At 49.3% G+C, this 14490-nt stretch overlaps 2 protein-coding genes across 3 annotated transcripts in view; both read left to right on the top strand.

Annotated features, from left to right (window-relative positions):
• Positions 1 to 239: 239 nt before the first annotated feature.
• On the top strand, positions 240 to 5889 carry LOC122390867 (putative defense protein 3). Its single transcript, XM_043384274.1, has 4 exons — positions 240 to 346; positions 3456 to 3766; positions 4076 to 4232; positions 4518 to 5889. Exons 2-4 carry the CDS (start codon positions 3573 to 3575, stop codon positions 4944 to 4946), a joined length of 780 nt encoding a protein of 259 aa, XP_043240209.1. The 5' UTR covers positions 240 to 346; positions 3456 to 3572; the 3' UTR covers positions 4947 to 5889.
• A 1649-nt stretch (positions 5890 to 7538) lies between these two features.
• The window catches only part of LOC122390881 (DE-cadherin-like), a 33502-nt gene continuing 26550 nt past the window's right edge, over positions 7539 to 14490 (top strand). For both annotated transcript variants that reach the window (XM_043384300.1, XM_043384299.1), the window contains exons 1-5: positions 7539 to 8181; positions 13068 to 13168; positions 13465 to 13621; positions 13820 to 13927; positions 14206 to 14309. In XM_043384300.1, coding sequence (XP_043240235.1) covers positions 8091 to 8181; positions 13068 to 13168; positions 13465 to 13621; positions 13820 to 13927; positions 14206 to 14309 — 561 coding nt within the window. In that variant the 5' untranslated portion in view covers positions 7539 to 8090. The remainder of the gene's footprint in view (positions 8182 to 13067; positions 13169 to 13464; positions 13622 to 13819; positions 13928 to 14205; positions 14310 to 14490) is intronic.

Below are 14490 nucleotides of genomic sequence, written 5' to 3'. Positions count from 1 at the left end.
GGTGTTCCACCGCTACTGCTTACATAGGTCAACCGGTGATCTCTGAGGTCATGTCAAGTACCTACGTCCTACATACGGTACGGCTTTTAGTTTTTGGTGGAGGTGTAAAGGTGTAAAAAAAAAAACTGCCAGCCGTGAGTTGCCAGACGGGTACAAATGTATTCAGTGCGGCGTTCCCATGGCGCGGTGACGTCACGGCCCCGCCGCTGGGCTGGCTTAGGCGGACGCGCGACGTGCCGCGGGAGCCAGCTGGACGAGCGGCGTCGGGGCGGCTGGACAGACCGGACGCCGGTCAGCAGCGCAGAGTCCTCTCAGCAGTCCGCACCGACCAGCAGCTCACCAGCGGGTGAGAGAACGGGCCGCACAGCGGATCTCGGCCGGGCAGCCCGCTCTGGGCTCTCAGGGACCTATGGTGTCTCTGCGTAACGGTTCATGGGCAGACCGGCCGGGGCAGCATACATAGTGAGGCGCTGCAACGGCCGGCCGGGACGGCAGCGGGCGCACTTTCCTTAAGCAAGCTAAAAAGTATACCATTCGACGCGCCTTGACGTGCTGAGTTCACTGGTGCTTTTCTTTTTGCTTTATCTTAATTAGATCAAAAGTTATAAACGAAAAACTTTTGACCTTTTTTAAGCGAAATTTTTACATTTATATCCCCTAAACCCCCCTAAATATTGACCTAGAGCAACCAAATTTGCACAGGGGCGAGAACACCAGGGGGCCCACCTACCTAGCAAATTTGGTGTTTCTAGGTGCCATAGGAGCCAATCGCGAGGGGGGACCCCCCTGCCAGGCCGTGTTATGAAAAATGCCCTGCCAGAGCGAGGGTTAAAGCGGATTCCTACCAGTTACTCTGCCTTGTAATGGCGCATACAACCACTTTACCGCTAAATTCTAGTTGAATTAGCGGCGCATTAGCAAGGTGGGTTTAATCAACTCCCTCGGCCGGGGCAAATGTAGAAAGACGATGGCCCGGCGAGTGATAAACACAAAGTTGTATCTAAGGAATTCTGAAGATTTGATCGTGTTCCCCACTCAATTCCATGTAAGATGCCGGGTTCCGTGTCTACGTAGCTTGAACGTAACGGATGCGGCGGCCGCAAACGTAAATCGAGGCCGGAGGCCCCGAATTCCCCATTGCCAACCCCCGCCGTCCAGTATCGTCGTGCCCGGTGCACCTTGTGCAATGTGCATCCGGTGGCTTCTGGTGTCGTCCGGTGCCTTCTGCAGGTCCGCCCAGGGCCGTCCATGCCGCATTGCTGCCTCAGCTGGATCAGCTGGTCAAAAAGGGTCGTATCGCGGCTGCAGCCGGCTGTTGCGCGCTGGGCGTGCAGCTCAGATAATGGATGGTTACCGGTCCTGACAATGTCCCACCGTGACTGTAGGTACAGCGTCCCAGCGTGACTGTACATTAGGGGTACCCATTTTTGGGTCAATTTTCCCAATTTTAGGTGGGGTGGATTTTCCCATTATTTGGTCTTTTCTGATTCCAGCTGTGCCAAAAATAGCGTAATCAAACGATTTCTAGGGGTCGCGAATTCAAAATGAAAATGTCAATTTTAGCAAAAAATCGGTAAAAATAATGTTATTTTATTTTTTTAACAAGGCTACCATGCCAACAGGTTGGAGTTCATTTTCCCATTATTTGTTCTATTCTGATTCCATCTGTGCCAAACAATAACGAAACCAAACGATTTCTAGGGGTCACGAATTCAAAATGAAAATGTCAATTTTAGCGGAAAATCGACCAAATTTTGATGAGAGAATAGTCGTACCAAATTTCGTAGCGCCGCGGTTTTCCCGCTATTTACGAAAAACCTCAGGCGGGGGGGCAGATATCCCCCCCGTCGGTGCGCGGGTTAGAGGAAATGCATCACTTGCCATGCCACAGGACATGACTACCTAAATAGGCTAACTCGGAATGCACACAACTTGTCGATGCCCAAGCGTACAAAAACTTCTGGTAATGCATGGCATCGAGATGAATCGTTCGACAGATAAAAAAAAATAATTATTGCCCTCAAACATAAATAACATTACTGCAGGAAATGGCAGATAGCCAATGCACATTGCATGACCATCTCCGACCTCCGTTAATTATCAAAAACTGGACGCGACATGGAGAAAGAGTGGCCCTAAATTGTCATAAATCATTACCAATGCATAAACTACTTGATGTTGAAATTAGGAAAGGGGAGTGGTTATGGCCGAAAATTAAAATAACAACGTCCTAACACTATCATTACAGGCTGCCCGCTGCATCATGCCTCCCACCCTGCACTTGACATCGGGCCGACAACAAACTCTCGTGAAACCGCGACTTTGATAGGGCACATACACTTAACTCATCACGGACGCACGTGATGTGACTGACATCCACGGTATCTGGTGACAATACACCAAAGTTCATGCATCGTTACGCTGGCTGGTGTCATGAAGGCGAAAAGAGACATTGGAATAACAATGGTTGGTGACATGACGGCGAATAGAGAAATTAGTATAACAATACTTTGGTGACATAGATACTGGACCATCGGAAATGTGCGGACCTGTCAGTTGGCGACATGCTAACTAGCTCTCGAATATGAAGAGGGTGGTTGGATCATGGATGAACCTTTCGGTCACGCCGTGCGCTCCACTACAAAAAGCACGCGACCCGTTGGTGGGGGGGGGGGGACAAAGGGTTCCATATGGTTTTTCGCAGATAACTAAGAAACGTCTGCGAACTTCGACTTGAAACTTTCAGTACCTCTCCGGACATCAAATTTACACATCTCCTAAAAAATAGATTCCAGGTCATCTCAAGTTACGAGTTAAAGAGATCAGACTGAGGTCATGTTTGGCCATTTTTCGTCGAAAAAGTTGTTCACGTAGAAAAATCGCAAAAAAAATCAGCCTTTCAAGCTATAGAGTCAAAAATTGCACCATAGGTTCAAAGAAGCATAGCAAACAAAATGGCTATCTGGAAATTTTCAAAATATCAAAATCTCAAGATCTAGAGATTTTCAAACTGAAAATTTAGATTGCTTGATATATTTTTTTTAAATTTGCGAGGAAAAAAAAACGAAATATATGTCAGAGAACCACTTACTGGCCTCACATATGTCAAAGATCAACAAAATATCTCTAAACCTGCCAGAGATATACCCTCTTAAATGACTAAAAAATTCGCGACTTAATTATTATGACGTCACAGTATTTCGGTATTTGTACTTAAAATCAGCCTAGGGTAATATGTATGATACATATTTTCATTGTAAACTGATACAATTTGAACTTTTTGACCTTCTTGTGACATCATAGGTCTGAGAAAAGTGGTCAAGGAGGTATAAGTGGCTTTTATGACATATGTACCTTCATAAAACTGGTTTATTCAAATTTCAGCATGCCCTTCTCTACGATTCACGAAAGTGTTTTCTGATTGGTCGAGGCTGACCTCTCTTGTGACGTTACAGGTCACCATCCATTTGGGAGGAGCGCTCTGTGCCGCCGCTGCAGTCCGGAGGTGCGCCCAGTGCCGCCGCTGCAGTTCAGAGGTGCGCCTGCAGCGCTGTCGCCGCGCGACGCCCACCATGGCGCCGTCGCCGCTGCTGCTGCCGCTGCTGCTCCTACTGCTGTCCTCCGGCTGCCAAGGCCGCAGCAACGGAGCACCCAATGACGCGTGTGAGGACATGACGCCGCGTCACCAGGGCATCCGGCCGCAGGCGCCAGAGAGCTTCCCCTACCAGCTGCAAGTCACGCCGAGGACCGTCCAGCCGGGAGGCAGGTCAGTGAGAGGGTCCGGGGGAGGGAAAAGGTCAACAGGTCAGTGGGCGGAGCCGAGGACCGTACAGCCGGGAGGCAGGTCAGTGAGAGGGTCCGGGGGAGGGAAAAGGTCAACAGATCAGTGCCAGGTGTCGGGAAAAGGGGCAGGGTTGCCAGGTCAGTGGGTGGAACCGAAGGAAGGAAAATGTTTAGCAGATTAGCGCCGTCCGCAGGTTGAACTGCCTGTGACCTCAGCTTGGCCTCAGTGCCGCCCACAGGACGACCTCTATGTAACCTCGGTGTGACCTTCATATGACCCCTCTGTCGGCAGGGTGACCCTAACCATCAGGCCGAGCGACTCTTCCACGGCCGACATCGAGGGCTTCTTCGTGCAGGCGCGGAACGCGAACACGGTCAGCGCCGCGCCACTGGGCCAGTTCGTCGAGATCGACGATCAGCAGCGCGCCGTCGACTGCGGCGGCACCGCGGTGAGCACCGCCGTGTGCGGCTCGGGGACTCCGGGAAGGGGGCCCGTGGACCTCCAACTTCCGTTTTCCACATTACTTACTTCGAGTGTGACAGAAGACAAAAAGATCAGCTAGATATGTGGACTGGTAGAGTTCTGCACGAGCATAAACTTTTCCTGTCCCACAGTTTGACCTCCCCTATGCCTCTGACTCGTCGTCCTACCAAGTGTCACCATCCGTGTGATTCCCAGTGTCTGAATGATTGCCTTTCTCGACCGTCTGAACAGTCCCAATATGTATCCGCAGACGGCCGTCACCCATAGCAACAGCGGCCCCAAGCAGCGCGTCGCCGTCACCTGGCAGGCGCCGGCCGGCCTGGACAGCGACGTCGTCTTCCTAGTGACGGTCGTGCAGGAGCTGGATACGTTCTGGGCCAAGATGCGCTCAGACGTAGTCACCCTGAGCGAGGGGGGCGAGCCGCAGCCGGAGCCCACCTCGGAGCCGGAGCCGGAGCCCACCTCGGAGCCGGAGCCGGAGCCGACCGCGGAGCCAGAGCCGGAGCCGGAGTCGGAGCCGGAGCCGGAGCCCGGCGATGCGCATGACGATCACGATCACCACGATCACGATCATGACGATCACGGTGATGATGACGACAGCTCGGCGGCGTCCGTGCGCGCCGGCCTGGCCGTGGCGCTGGCCCCGCTGCTGGTTGCTGCGATCCACCGCCTTCACTAGACCGCCGGGGGGACGCGTGCGCGTCCGCGGGGCGTCCGTCCACCGGCGGAGGTGGATACGAGATGGGTCCAACGGCTCCGCGGACCGGTCATCGCCTGATTGCACTTTCTTCCGTCCAGTCTTTACCGCGATATGGATGAGTACCTAACTGTAGGGCGGTTCGCTCGCCATGGGTGTACCGTCTCGTTTGTTTGTTTTGTTGGGTTAGGCCCTTTCGGTCGACAAGACCATTGCAGAGCCGGAAGGATGATAGGAATTAGGGGGAGACATTGGTCTGGGCAGGCACCCTAGTGAGTCGCCGGGGCTGAGCCCGTCCAGAGGACAGGCCACCCAGCCCCAAGGCACTCACTGCACCCGGCTACGGGGTGCGCTCCCTCGGGAGCAGCGGTGCCGCTCCAAGGGAGCAGCCCGCATGCATGCGGGCTGAGATAAAGTTGCTTGCCCAGCCCGGAAGGGGGTTGTGGCGTGGAGGAAAAGGATTTCAGTATCCTGAGGATAGAAGCACGGACAGGTGTACCGTCTCGTGCTTGCAGTGGCTATCACTAGGTATATGGCATGCTGTTCGCTGCTCGTTTCAGAGCCGATTGTGGACGGTGTACCAGCGCCCTTCAAGAACTGAACCAGCTTAGCACAGTGTATCTGGGGACTATAACCTGGCGACTGGATAATTGCACACAGTGAGAGAATATGTTTTAAAATGAAGTGATTTAGTGTGTCGGTTCAGTGTTTCCTATATAACAATTTCCGACTTGTTAGACACCTTTTTTATTGTAGATAATACGTCAGCGCACTGCAGGCATCGGTGTGCCAGTTGTCGTGAAATGTGCTTGTATGACATGATCATTTCATTGCATGCCAAGGAGTAAGGATGTCATCCTTTACATATGGTGTTTGATACGATGCTGCATATTTAACGTCTGTGTATATAAACTACAGAAACCTTGCACCTCGTCTTTTATTCGGCATCTGATTTGGAAAGAAATGTCGTTGAAGGACTTGATGTTGAATCTGCATCATTGGCAATAAGATCGATATTTTTACCACAGAAACATATTCAATCTCTTTAATCTAATCACATCTCTGTGTCTGATGGTCCCAGACGCCGTCAAAATTTGTAGGAAAATTCACAGCACAGCCGATGCAGACCTCTTGCAGGCGGATCTGGAAAAGCTGTGCAAATGGTCCCATGGAAACTGAAAGTTAACCCAAGCAAATGCAAGTCTTTTCGGATGACACTCAAAAGCCATCAATAGCAAGAAACTATCTCGTCGGAAACACTGCCCTCAAGCATGTGGACACCATCAGAGTTTCATATTATGACCCCCGGTGACCTGACCTCGCTGTGACCTGACCTGGTATCAGTGACCTCAGATAGCAAAGTAGGTATGTGTTTGATGATCAATGTATCATCGATGGTTTTCAATAAATTACCAATTAACTCGATTTCACAACACATTTCTTGAAATGCCTGTGAACGGTGAAAATCCGACCTTTGACCCGACCTGTGACGTCATCGGTTTGACCTAGGTCAATGAACTTTTGGTCACAAGGTAGTTCCCCGGTGGGGCTATCGAACGCCGTTTGAATTTTGAAAATCGGCTGGTAAATTTCCGAGATCTTAGGGGGGGGGCCGAAACGACCCCCCCTTCGGGTGGTAGGGTCCGCCGATAGCCCTGCGGGGCGCGGGTTAAATGTTCAAATGGTTGCTAAATTCGAATTGAGCTCCAAAAACTAGCCTAGAAACATGTAAACCTAAAAAAGTGGACCGAGGTCGTCAAAGGTCAATGACCTGACCTGAAATCCAGGTAACCTTGACATCCGTCCTGATTCGTGGGAGCAGCATCATATCACATGTTTGGAAGCTTGAAACCACGAAAAGACTGCAAACGCGCGGCTAATGCGAGCCGACATATATCGAGAAGAGAGAGAGAGAGAGAGAGAGAGAGAGAGAGAGAGAGAGAGAGAGAGAGAGAGAGAGAGAGAGAGAGAGAGAAAGAGAGAGGGAGAGAGAGGGAGAGATAGAGAGGAGAGAGATATAAAAAGAGAGAGGAGAGAGAGAGATAGATAGAAAAAGATAGAGAGAGAAAGAGAGAGAGGAGAGAGAGAGAGAAAGAGAGAGGAGAGAGAGAGGGAGAGGGAGAGGGAGAGAGAGAGGGAGAGGGAGAGAGAGAGAGAGAGAGAGAGAGAGAGAGAGAGAGAGAGAGAGAGAGAGAGAGAGAGAGAGAGAAAGAGAGAGAGAGAGAGAGAGAGAGAGAGAGAGAGAGAGAGAGAGAGAGAGAGAGAGAGAGAGAGAGAGAGAGAGAGAGAGAGAGAGAGAGAGAACGAGGTACCTAACGGCCCGACTCGGTGCCTGTTCACTCGGTGCCTGTTCACCGACTCGGTGCCTGTTCACTCGGTGTCTGTTCACCGACTCGGTGCCTGTTCACCGACTCGGTGCCTGTTCACTCGGTGTCTGTTCACCGACTCGGTGCCTGTTCACCGACTCGGTGCCTGGCAGCCTGTTCACCGACTCGGTGCCTGTTCACTCGGTGCCTGTTCACTCGGTGTCTGTTCACCGACTCGGTGCCTGCTCACGCGCAGTCCAGCTCGCCATCCTGTGTGTATGTGAGTCAGCCGCCGCCGCACCGATAGCCTATCGGCAGACCGTCTCCTGATAACAAACACACCAGTGTGCAGGGGCAGTTGGTGCGATTTGAACGTGGCTTCGAGTGGTCTTTCCCCAGTGCATTGGTTCATTGAATTAGTTGGTGTGGAAAAGGTTTTTCTGTTTAAATAGAAGAAGAAGAATTAATAAGTATACATGGGTGTACATCAGTAATCGATAACTGTGTGTTTGAAGCGACAGCGACCAGCGGGCGCTTCAGGAGCATCTCTGTGTGATACTGTGATACGTGGTAACGGTTTTCGAACGACGGATATAGACACAGGGCCCGAACCGAGAGGTGAAGAGTGACAGTGACGAGAGACAAGCCCACTGCACCAGCACGACATTCCTGTGGCCATCCAGAGTACCGATGGCCAAGGTGCGCGTTGACTTATTGACTGAGCTGTTCTAGCTGTGAACCGATAAATAAATTCACAGCACAGCGTCCAGAAAAAAGTGACATTTATGAATGCAGCTAGATATTTGAAACAAGACTGTCAATGAGTGTAAAAGTGATACTCAGCATGTCATTTCAAAGGTGTTTTACAGTGTCCCTTCTTGCCGTGCTGCTTGCATTGACTGCAATATCAGGTAAGTCTTTTAACACTAGGGGTCAAAATGCCCCCCCCCCCCCTCTCCTTCTCTACCGATATCTTTCAAAGTATTGCAGATATCGTTACCAAACTTTTAGGACCCCTCCGGGCATTCTTTTTAAGCGTGGTGGCCAAGTTTTCCTAAAAGCTATGATAGGTAGACCGTAAATGACGTCAGAGTGACGTCATGTTCCACAATTTTCGACTCTCAAAGAAGGCTTTGCGGGAAGAGGTGTCACGCTTACATTTTTAAAGATAATCACAGCAGAGACGTAGAATTAACAGGCTTAAAAAATTTTATCTCTGATTTTTGAAAATGTTGGATTTTGATCAACTAAAATAAAAAAATGGCTATATGATACCCTCAAAATCTGTGACATTATGCATATTTCGAAAACCGTGAATATCTGATAGGTACATCTCCTTCAGTCTTCCATCGGCATACCAAATTTGAGATCGATACCTTCTTTTTTTTCTTTTCTAAAGTTAGTCCGAATTTTTTTAATTGAAGGATACTCAAGGACACAACCCCTACTTACCCCCTAAACAGAGCTTGTTGCGTTGGCCCTACCCGCTACCCTCCGATCGCGCAGTTCCTGACCTATGGTAGAATTTGAGTCCGAAGTTGAACGTATCATAGCCGCGCAAGGCCGGTTTCCTCAATGACTTCATCTGGATATGGCCTGCCACCAACCACAACCATACCGGTCAGTATGGTCATAAACACCGAGCGCCCGTTGCGCTTCGAGCCCGGACTTTCACAACCGGGACGCGTGCTCTCACCACGCGGAGTCCAAAGCCCTACTGACTAAGCTGCGAAGTTTTGGCTATGTTTTGGCTAAGTATGGCGAAAAACTACTCAAAATTGATGACGTACTAATTACTATTTTAAGCTCAATTTTAGCCGTTATAGATTACGTAGCGCAAAACGAAAAGGACCATTAGCTTTCCCGTGACGAGCTGCATCGAATCAATACCTTTCTTTGCAAAATAGCAAATTCTAAATTTAACCTAAATTGACCTAGGGGCTAGGATAAGGAGAGGTAACTTCGTGAAATCATTAACTTCGTGATTCGCAATTTCTCAGAAATCTGAAAAGTTGCAGCGCTGTCAATCATCTCATCCTGTGGGGATCGGGCAGCAGGTAAAGTGACTTTCATGACCATATAAAGAACTTTGAAATTGGTTGGTAACTGTAGCTTTTGTGAGCGTTTCAAGATTTCATGTTTTTTGCTCATTTTTGCTCGAACATGACCTCAGTTTGACCTCAATAACTCCTGACCTAAGGTGACCTGAGATTTGAAATATTGTGTGAAGGTGTCAAATTGATGCCCGGGAAGGCACTGAAAATTTGGTGGCGCTGCGCGTCGCCGTTTTCTTGCTATTCACGAAAAACCACAGAAGGGCAAAGTTGCCCCCCCCAGCGGGGCGAGGGTTCCTCGCCGGGCCAGGGCGTTGATGCGACCCCTCCCCAAGGTTTTTCGCGAATAACGTAAAAACATCGGCGCGTAGCGCCGACAAATTTGGCACGCCCTCTAAGGCAACCGTTTGGCACCTTCCCTGAAAATTTCAGGTCTCTGTCGTTACAGGTCAGGTCACTAGGTCACCAAAACCGGTACAATGTCAGGGTAAAATTGGGCTTTATTAGCGGCAACGGAATCGCTGAGTTTATCGTTAACCCGGCCGGGCCCGGGGGGTAATCCCAACCACCGCAGCCCGGGGAGGGGCGTTTTTCGCCCCCCCTGTCTAACTCCGTAAATAAGGGAGCTAGGCAAACAAAAGCGATACCAAACGAAAGGTGCTTACGAGGCGATTCTGAAGCACCCAAAATTTTTGACCTAAGGTCAATTTTCAAGGTCAGAGGTCAAGGTCAAAGGCAAAAACCGGCACATGTGTAGTAATCTCAAAGTAAGCGTTCTAGAAGACGGCAGGATACATAAAACCTGCAAAATTGGGTGTCAAACGAAAGAAGAGAATCTCAGGATTTCGAGAATGTGCTCAACATCAAAGGTCAAGGTCAAGGTCATGCTCAAAATTGACCTCAAACTTTGCACTTTTTCGTACATCTTGCGTGCTAACTTCCAAGATGTTTTCAAATGTTTTGAGGCTTATCAGGTCCTTATTTGTGGTTCATCTTACGATACAAGGCTGCTCAAAGGTCAAGGTCACAGAAGAGAGTCCTTGCTAGAGGCTATTTCACTGATTCACGTTAGTAATGATAAATAAGACAATTTTGCCATCCGGAGGCTCTAAATGAAGGCTTAGAGGAAAATAGATGCCAGATTCGTGATCAGCGGGTACGAATCCATCATAAACGACCTTTGATGTGTCAAGGTCAACCAAAGGTCATTCGAGGTCACATGAGGTCAACATAAAGCTTGACCTTTTCCAAACAAAATATATATTATTCGATGCGGCTTGACAAGGCAAATGCGATGGTACCACTGCCGTAGCTCTAGGACCATTTTTGTCGAAGTTATAAAGTAAAACCACAGCTCGGGGTCGTTGACCTGACCTCTGACCTCAGGTCACCAAAACTATTTTTGTATTTTTCTCTAGGTCAAACGCTACACAACCGTGCTTGTAATTTGTCTTTATCTCTAAAACTCTATTTTTAGCAGCTATTTGAAGTTCGCATCTGTGACACCGAAGTTTGCCGTGCAGGGGTCTAGAAAAATCGAACCTGTGACGTCATCAATGGGGTTAGGTCCAAGTTTTTTACTTTAGAAAATGTCAAATTGATGGGAGAAAAGGTACTGAAAGTTTCGTGTTCCTATCCCTAAGCGTTCGGGAGCTATCGCAAATATTCGCCAGGGGGGGGGGCGAAAAACGCCCCCCCCCGGGCCCGCGAGGGCTAATACCTAGCGTAAGCACAGTAAGACTTAGGGCCACCAAATTCCAGACACAACCACCCTTCCACCTAAAAAAGTTAGTGAATTGGAATAAATATGATATCCTGCCGTGGTTCCGAAAAAGACAAAATGAATTTCTACCAATTTTCAATAATACCAATAAATATGATATCCTGCCGTGGTTCCGAAAAAGACAAAATGAATTTCTACCAATTTTCACTGAAAATATTCACCGGTTTTTAGAAATTATACTTTCATTTTTGTCCATTTTGGGGGGCCTCCGCTATTCCTATGACGTCATTTGGAAGCAATAATTTGGTATCTTAATTGTGACAAATGTTGCGCGCAAGGCAGCACATACCTACGTCCTACAACCACAGCAACAATATCTTGTCCCGATCGTGACCCGACCGGTCAGTACGGGCCGGCTCATCTCAGCAGATACCTGCGGCGATTTGCGCCAAAGCAAAATGGCAATACCGGCAGAGTACAGTGCATCCTTTCGCATTCTGTCTGAATGGTTCATGGAAAAACAGCCCAAAGAGGGTCTGCCAGCAGCTGAACATCGGCCGCTCCCAGCTGTTCGTCTGGCTGAAGCGGGAGAAGCTGAGACAAGGACTCAGCAGCAAGCCAGGCCGGTGCCTCAAATCCGCCGTCCACCCGGTAGCCATGAGAGCTGATTGCCATGGTGATAGGAATTACGGCACCAGTTAACCCGCAAGTTGTCTCAGCGTCTTACCCAACATGGCTACAACATCTCCCGTTTGATAAGGCGGCCACATTTGGAAAAAAACGCTGTTGGCTTTATATACGGCATACAAATGTAGAGTCCGGTTAATTATGAGACACCCTGTATATACAGGGTGAGCCATAAAGATTTACCCATCGATGAATTCACTTTATTTCCAAACGGGTTGGCGTAGGTATGCCATCTTTTGCATATATGTCGCAAATTTGTCTCCAATCCTGACAGTGAAGCTCATTTTGTATATGTTCGTCCACTGTCTCTGCTACGCTCCTGAAATGCGAGGTCGTCTTAACGCACATCCGCCGCTCCTGAAATTCAGGAATCACCACTGGGTGTTGGCTGCTGAACACTCCTTGGTCTAAAGAATGCTGGGCACAATTTATCCCCGACTTCAGCCCCACGGGCTTCGCAAACTGAAATATCCTGAAACCCGACTCTACCGAGTCCCTGAAACACCGCAAATGACATACGGCGCAGCATTGTTATAGCATGGGTGATCGAGGAAAATAAGTGAAAAGACGGTGCGGCGGCCGCGTGCCATAGTGCTCTTGCGTCTCGGGCGCGTAACATAAGAAGAATGCAAGCATACAGAAAACAGACTACATTTATTAATTAGGAGATGACGTTGTTAGATGTATGCAAAAGATGACATAGCTATGTCAGCGCGCCTTGAAACAAAAATAAATTTTCGATGGGTAAATCTTTATGACTCACCCTGTAGGAAATTGCCAGCCAGGGACCTCAATTTGGCTATCTCAACTCGAAACTTATGGAAACATTTGAGAGCTTACTACTTTCTGAAGTTGTCATTTGTCTGCGGAAGATTGCCCGCCATTAAAATCATTTTAAATCGCGATCTTTTTGGACCGAGCGGAGGTTCACGAATGAGCACTAGCTGTACGCTCACACAAGACTATATGTATTATGTACCTATGCTCATTTTTTATAAGCTGAATAGTAGCCTAGAAAAACGCACGTAAAAACCGATTTAGACGTGTCATGGAAACGTAGCTTACATGACGGCGTAATGTGTAAAGTCTATTTTTCTACCAAATATGTATGGGAAGGATTTAAACTTATAATTAGCCCATTCATCTTGCTAGCTGGCGTTTCTATTTGCCTTAGAAAGGTATTGCCAAGTGGTAATATCAACCCACCTTTCCCGTCCAGTTATGAAAAGGGCCTGGGGGGCATATGTTATATAAAAAGATGTTTTACAGTTCTTCCGTCGGTCAAGCAAAATGAATAGTCATCAAAAAATGTGATTAAACTCTTACTTTTCAGATGCAGGCGCACATAGAAAAAGAAGACAGAGCATAGTTCCAACCCAATACGTTTTGAATAACGTCACAGCTGGCACAAAAATAAATACACGGCTGTTAACAGTAAGTCACATTTCAACTACCAAGCTACACACAGCCGATATACTTGTCAGGTAGAAATGTAATTGGCCTAGACATGATAATATAAACCGAAAACACTGCTAAATATCGTGGCGTTCAACGAAAATACTAATTATTATAAAGTTACTTTAATCACGACTTAAAAAAAAAGATCACGACTAGCACACAGTGACATGCCTTTTGCAAACCCCAGTTACCACCATCCGCTGCCATTAGTGGTCGTCGTGTTGATGATTTCCGCGGTCTCCCGCTCTCACCGGTTCGCCTGTGTTCGCCAGTTGCCCAGCCGGCCCGGTGCCAAAGTCCAATACACGATCAGTGACCCGACCCGGTTCAGGGTGGACGATGATGGCGGCGTCTACACCAGGGTCGCTGGCAGCGAGCTCGTCAGGGCGGCCGGCGCCTTCAACTTCACCGTGCGCGCCGAGGATACAGGTAGGTCGGCATTGATCAACAGGGTGAAGACGGAACGAAGCCCTACTCTCTGTCTCATCTCGGATTCATGTAAGCATAATGCTTCGTGAATTGCAGCCCATTTTACCGATTCCTGGATTATAAAGAAATGGCCGCCAGCTGAGATGACCGCGCTCGGAGTGGATCGGAGCTGACCCGGAGTGTTGACCCCTGTTGCAGCCTCGGGCTCGGCGCAGCTGGCGACCGTGCTTCTGTCTGCCGGTAACCAGCCGCCGCAGTTCTCTGACGACCTGTACCGAGCCAGCGTGCTGGAGAACGCCGCCGGAGGTAGGCGCCTCCAGTGGCCACTGGCCACGCCGGAGGTCAACCTCGAGTGACGAATGCCATGCGACTCAAGTGACGCTGACCCACGAGGTCCCACGGTCCACGGTCTTTCCAGGATCACAGTGACTGGGTGACCCTGTATTGGGGGCCCTGTACTAGGAGACCCACAGGGTCCTCCGGGACCACAGTGACGCTGCCCCCCCCCCCCCTCGGGATCGCTGGTGGTGGTGCTATCCCTCCACAGAGTCACCGTGACGCTATCTCCCCTCCCCCTCCCCCAGGGTCGCTGGTGGTGGCCGTGGTGGCCCAGGATCCGAACACGGACGCCATCCGGTACTCCATCAGGACCTCCGGTCTGGTCGATACCACACTCCAATACGAAATGGTCAGTTAGCATACATACTCCGGACTCGGAAATACCGCACTGCAATACGAAATGGTCAATTTCATAGTCAGAAAGGTCAGAATGGTCAGAATAATCGACGTGAACTGGAACTGTCAGTTCACCATTTCGCAACGGTGCGCGTTGCCTCTAGCGCACCAGCAGTACGAAATGCCACCTTTGT

Source organism: Amphibalanus amphitrite, unplaced genomic scaffold (genome assembly GCF_019059575.1).
Source record: "Amphibalanus amphitrite isolate SeventyFive unplaced genomic scaffold, NRLGWU_Aamphi_draft 000413F_arrow, whole genome shotgun sequence".
Classification (NCBI taxonomy): Eukaryota; Metazoa; Arthropoda; class Thecostraca; order Balanomorpha; family Balanidae; genus Amphibalanus; species Amphibalanus amphitrite.
Note: the sequence above shows the minus strand (reverse complement) of the source record. Positions and strands in the feature narration are given on the sequence as shown.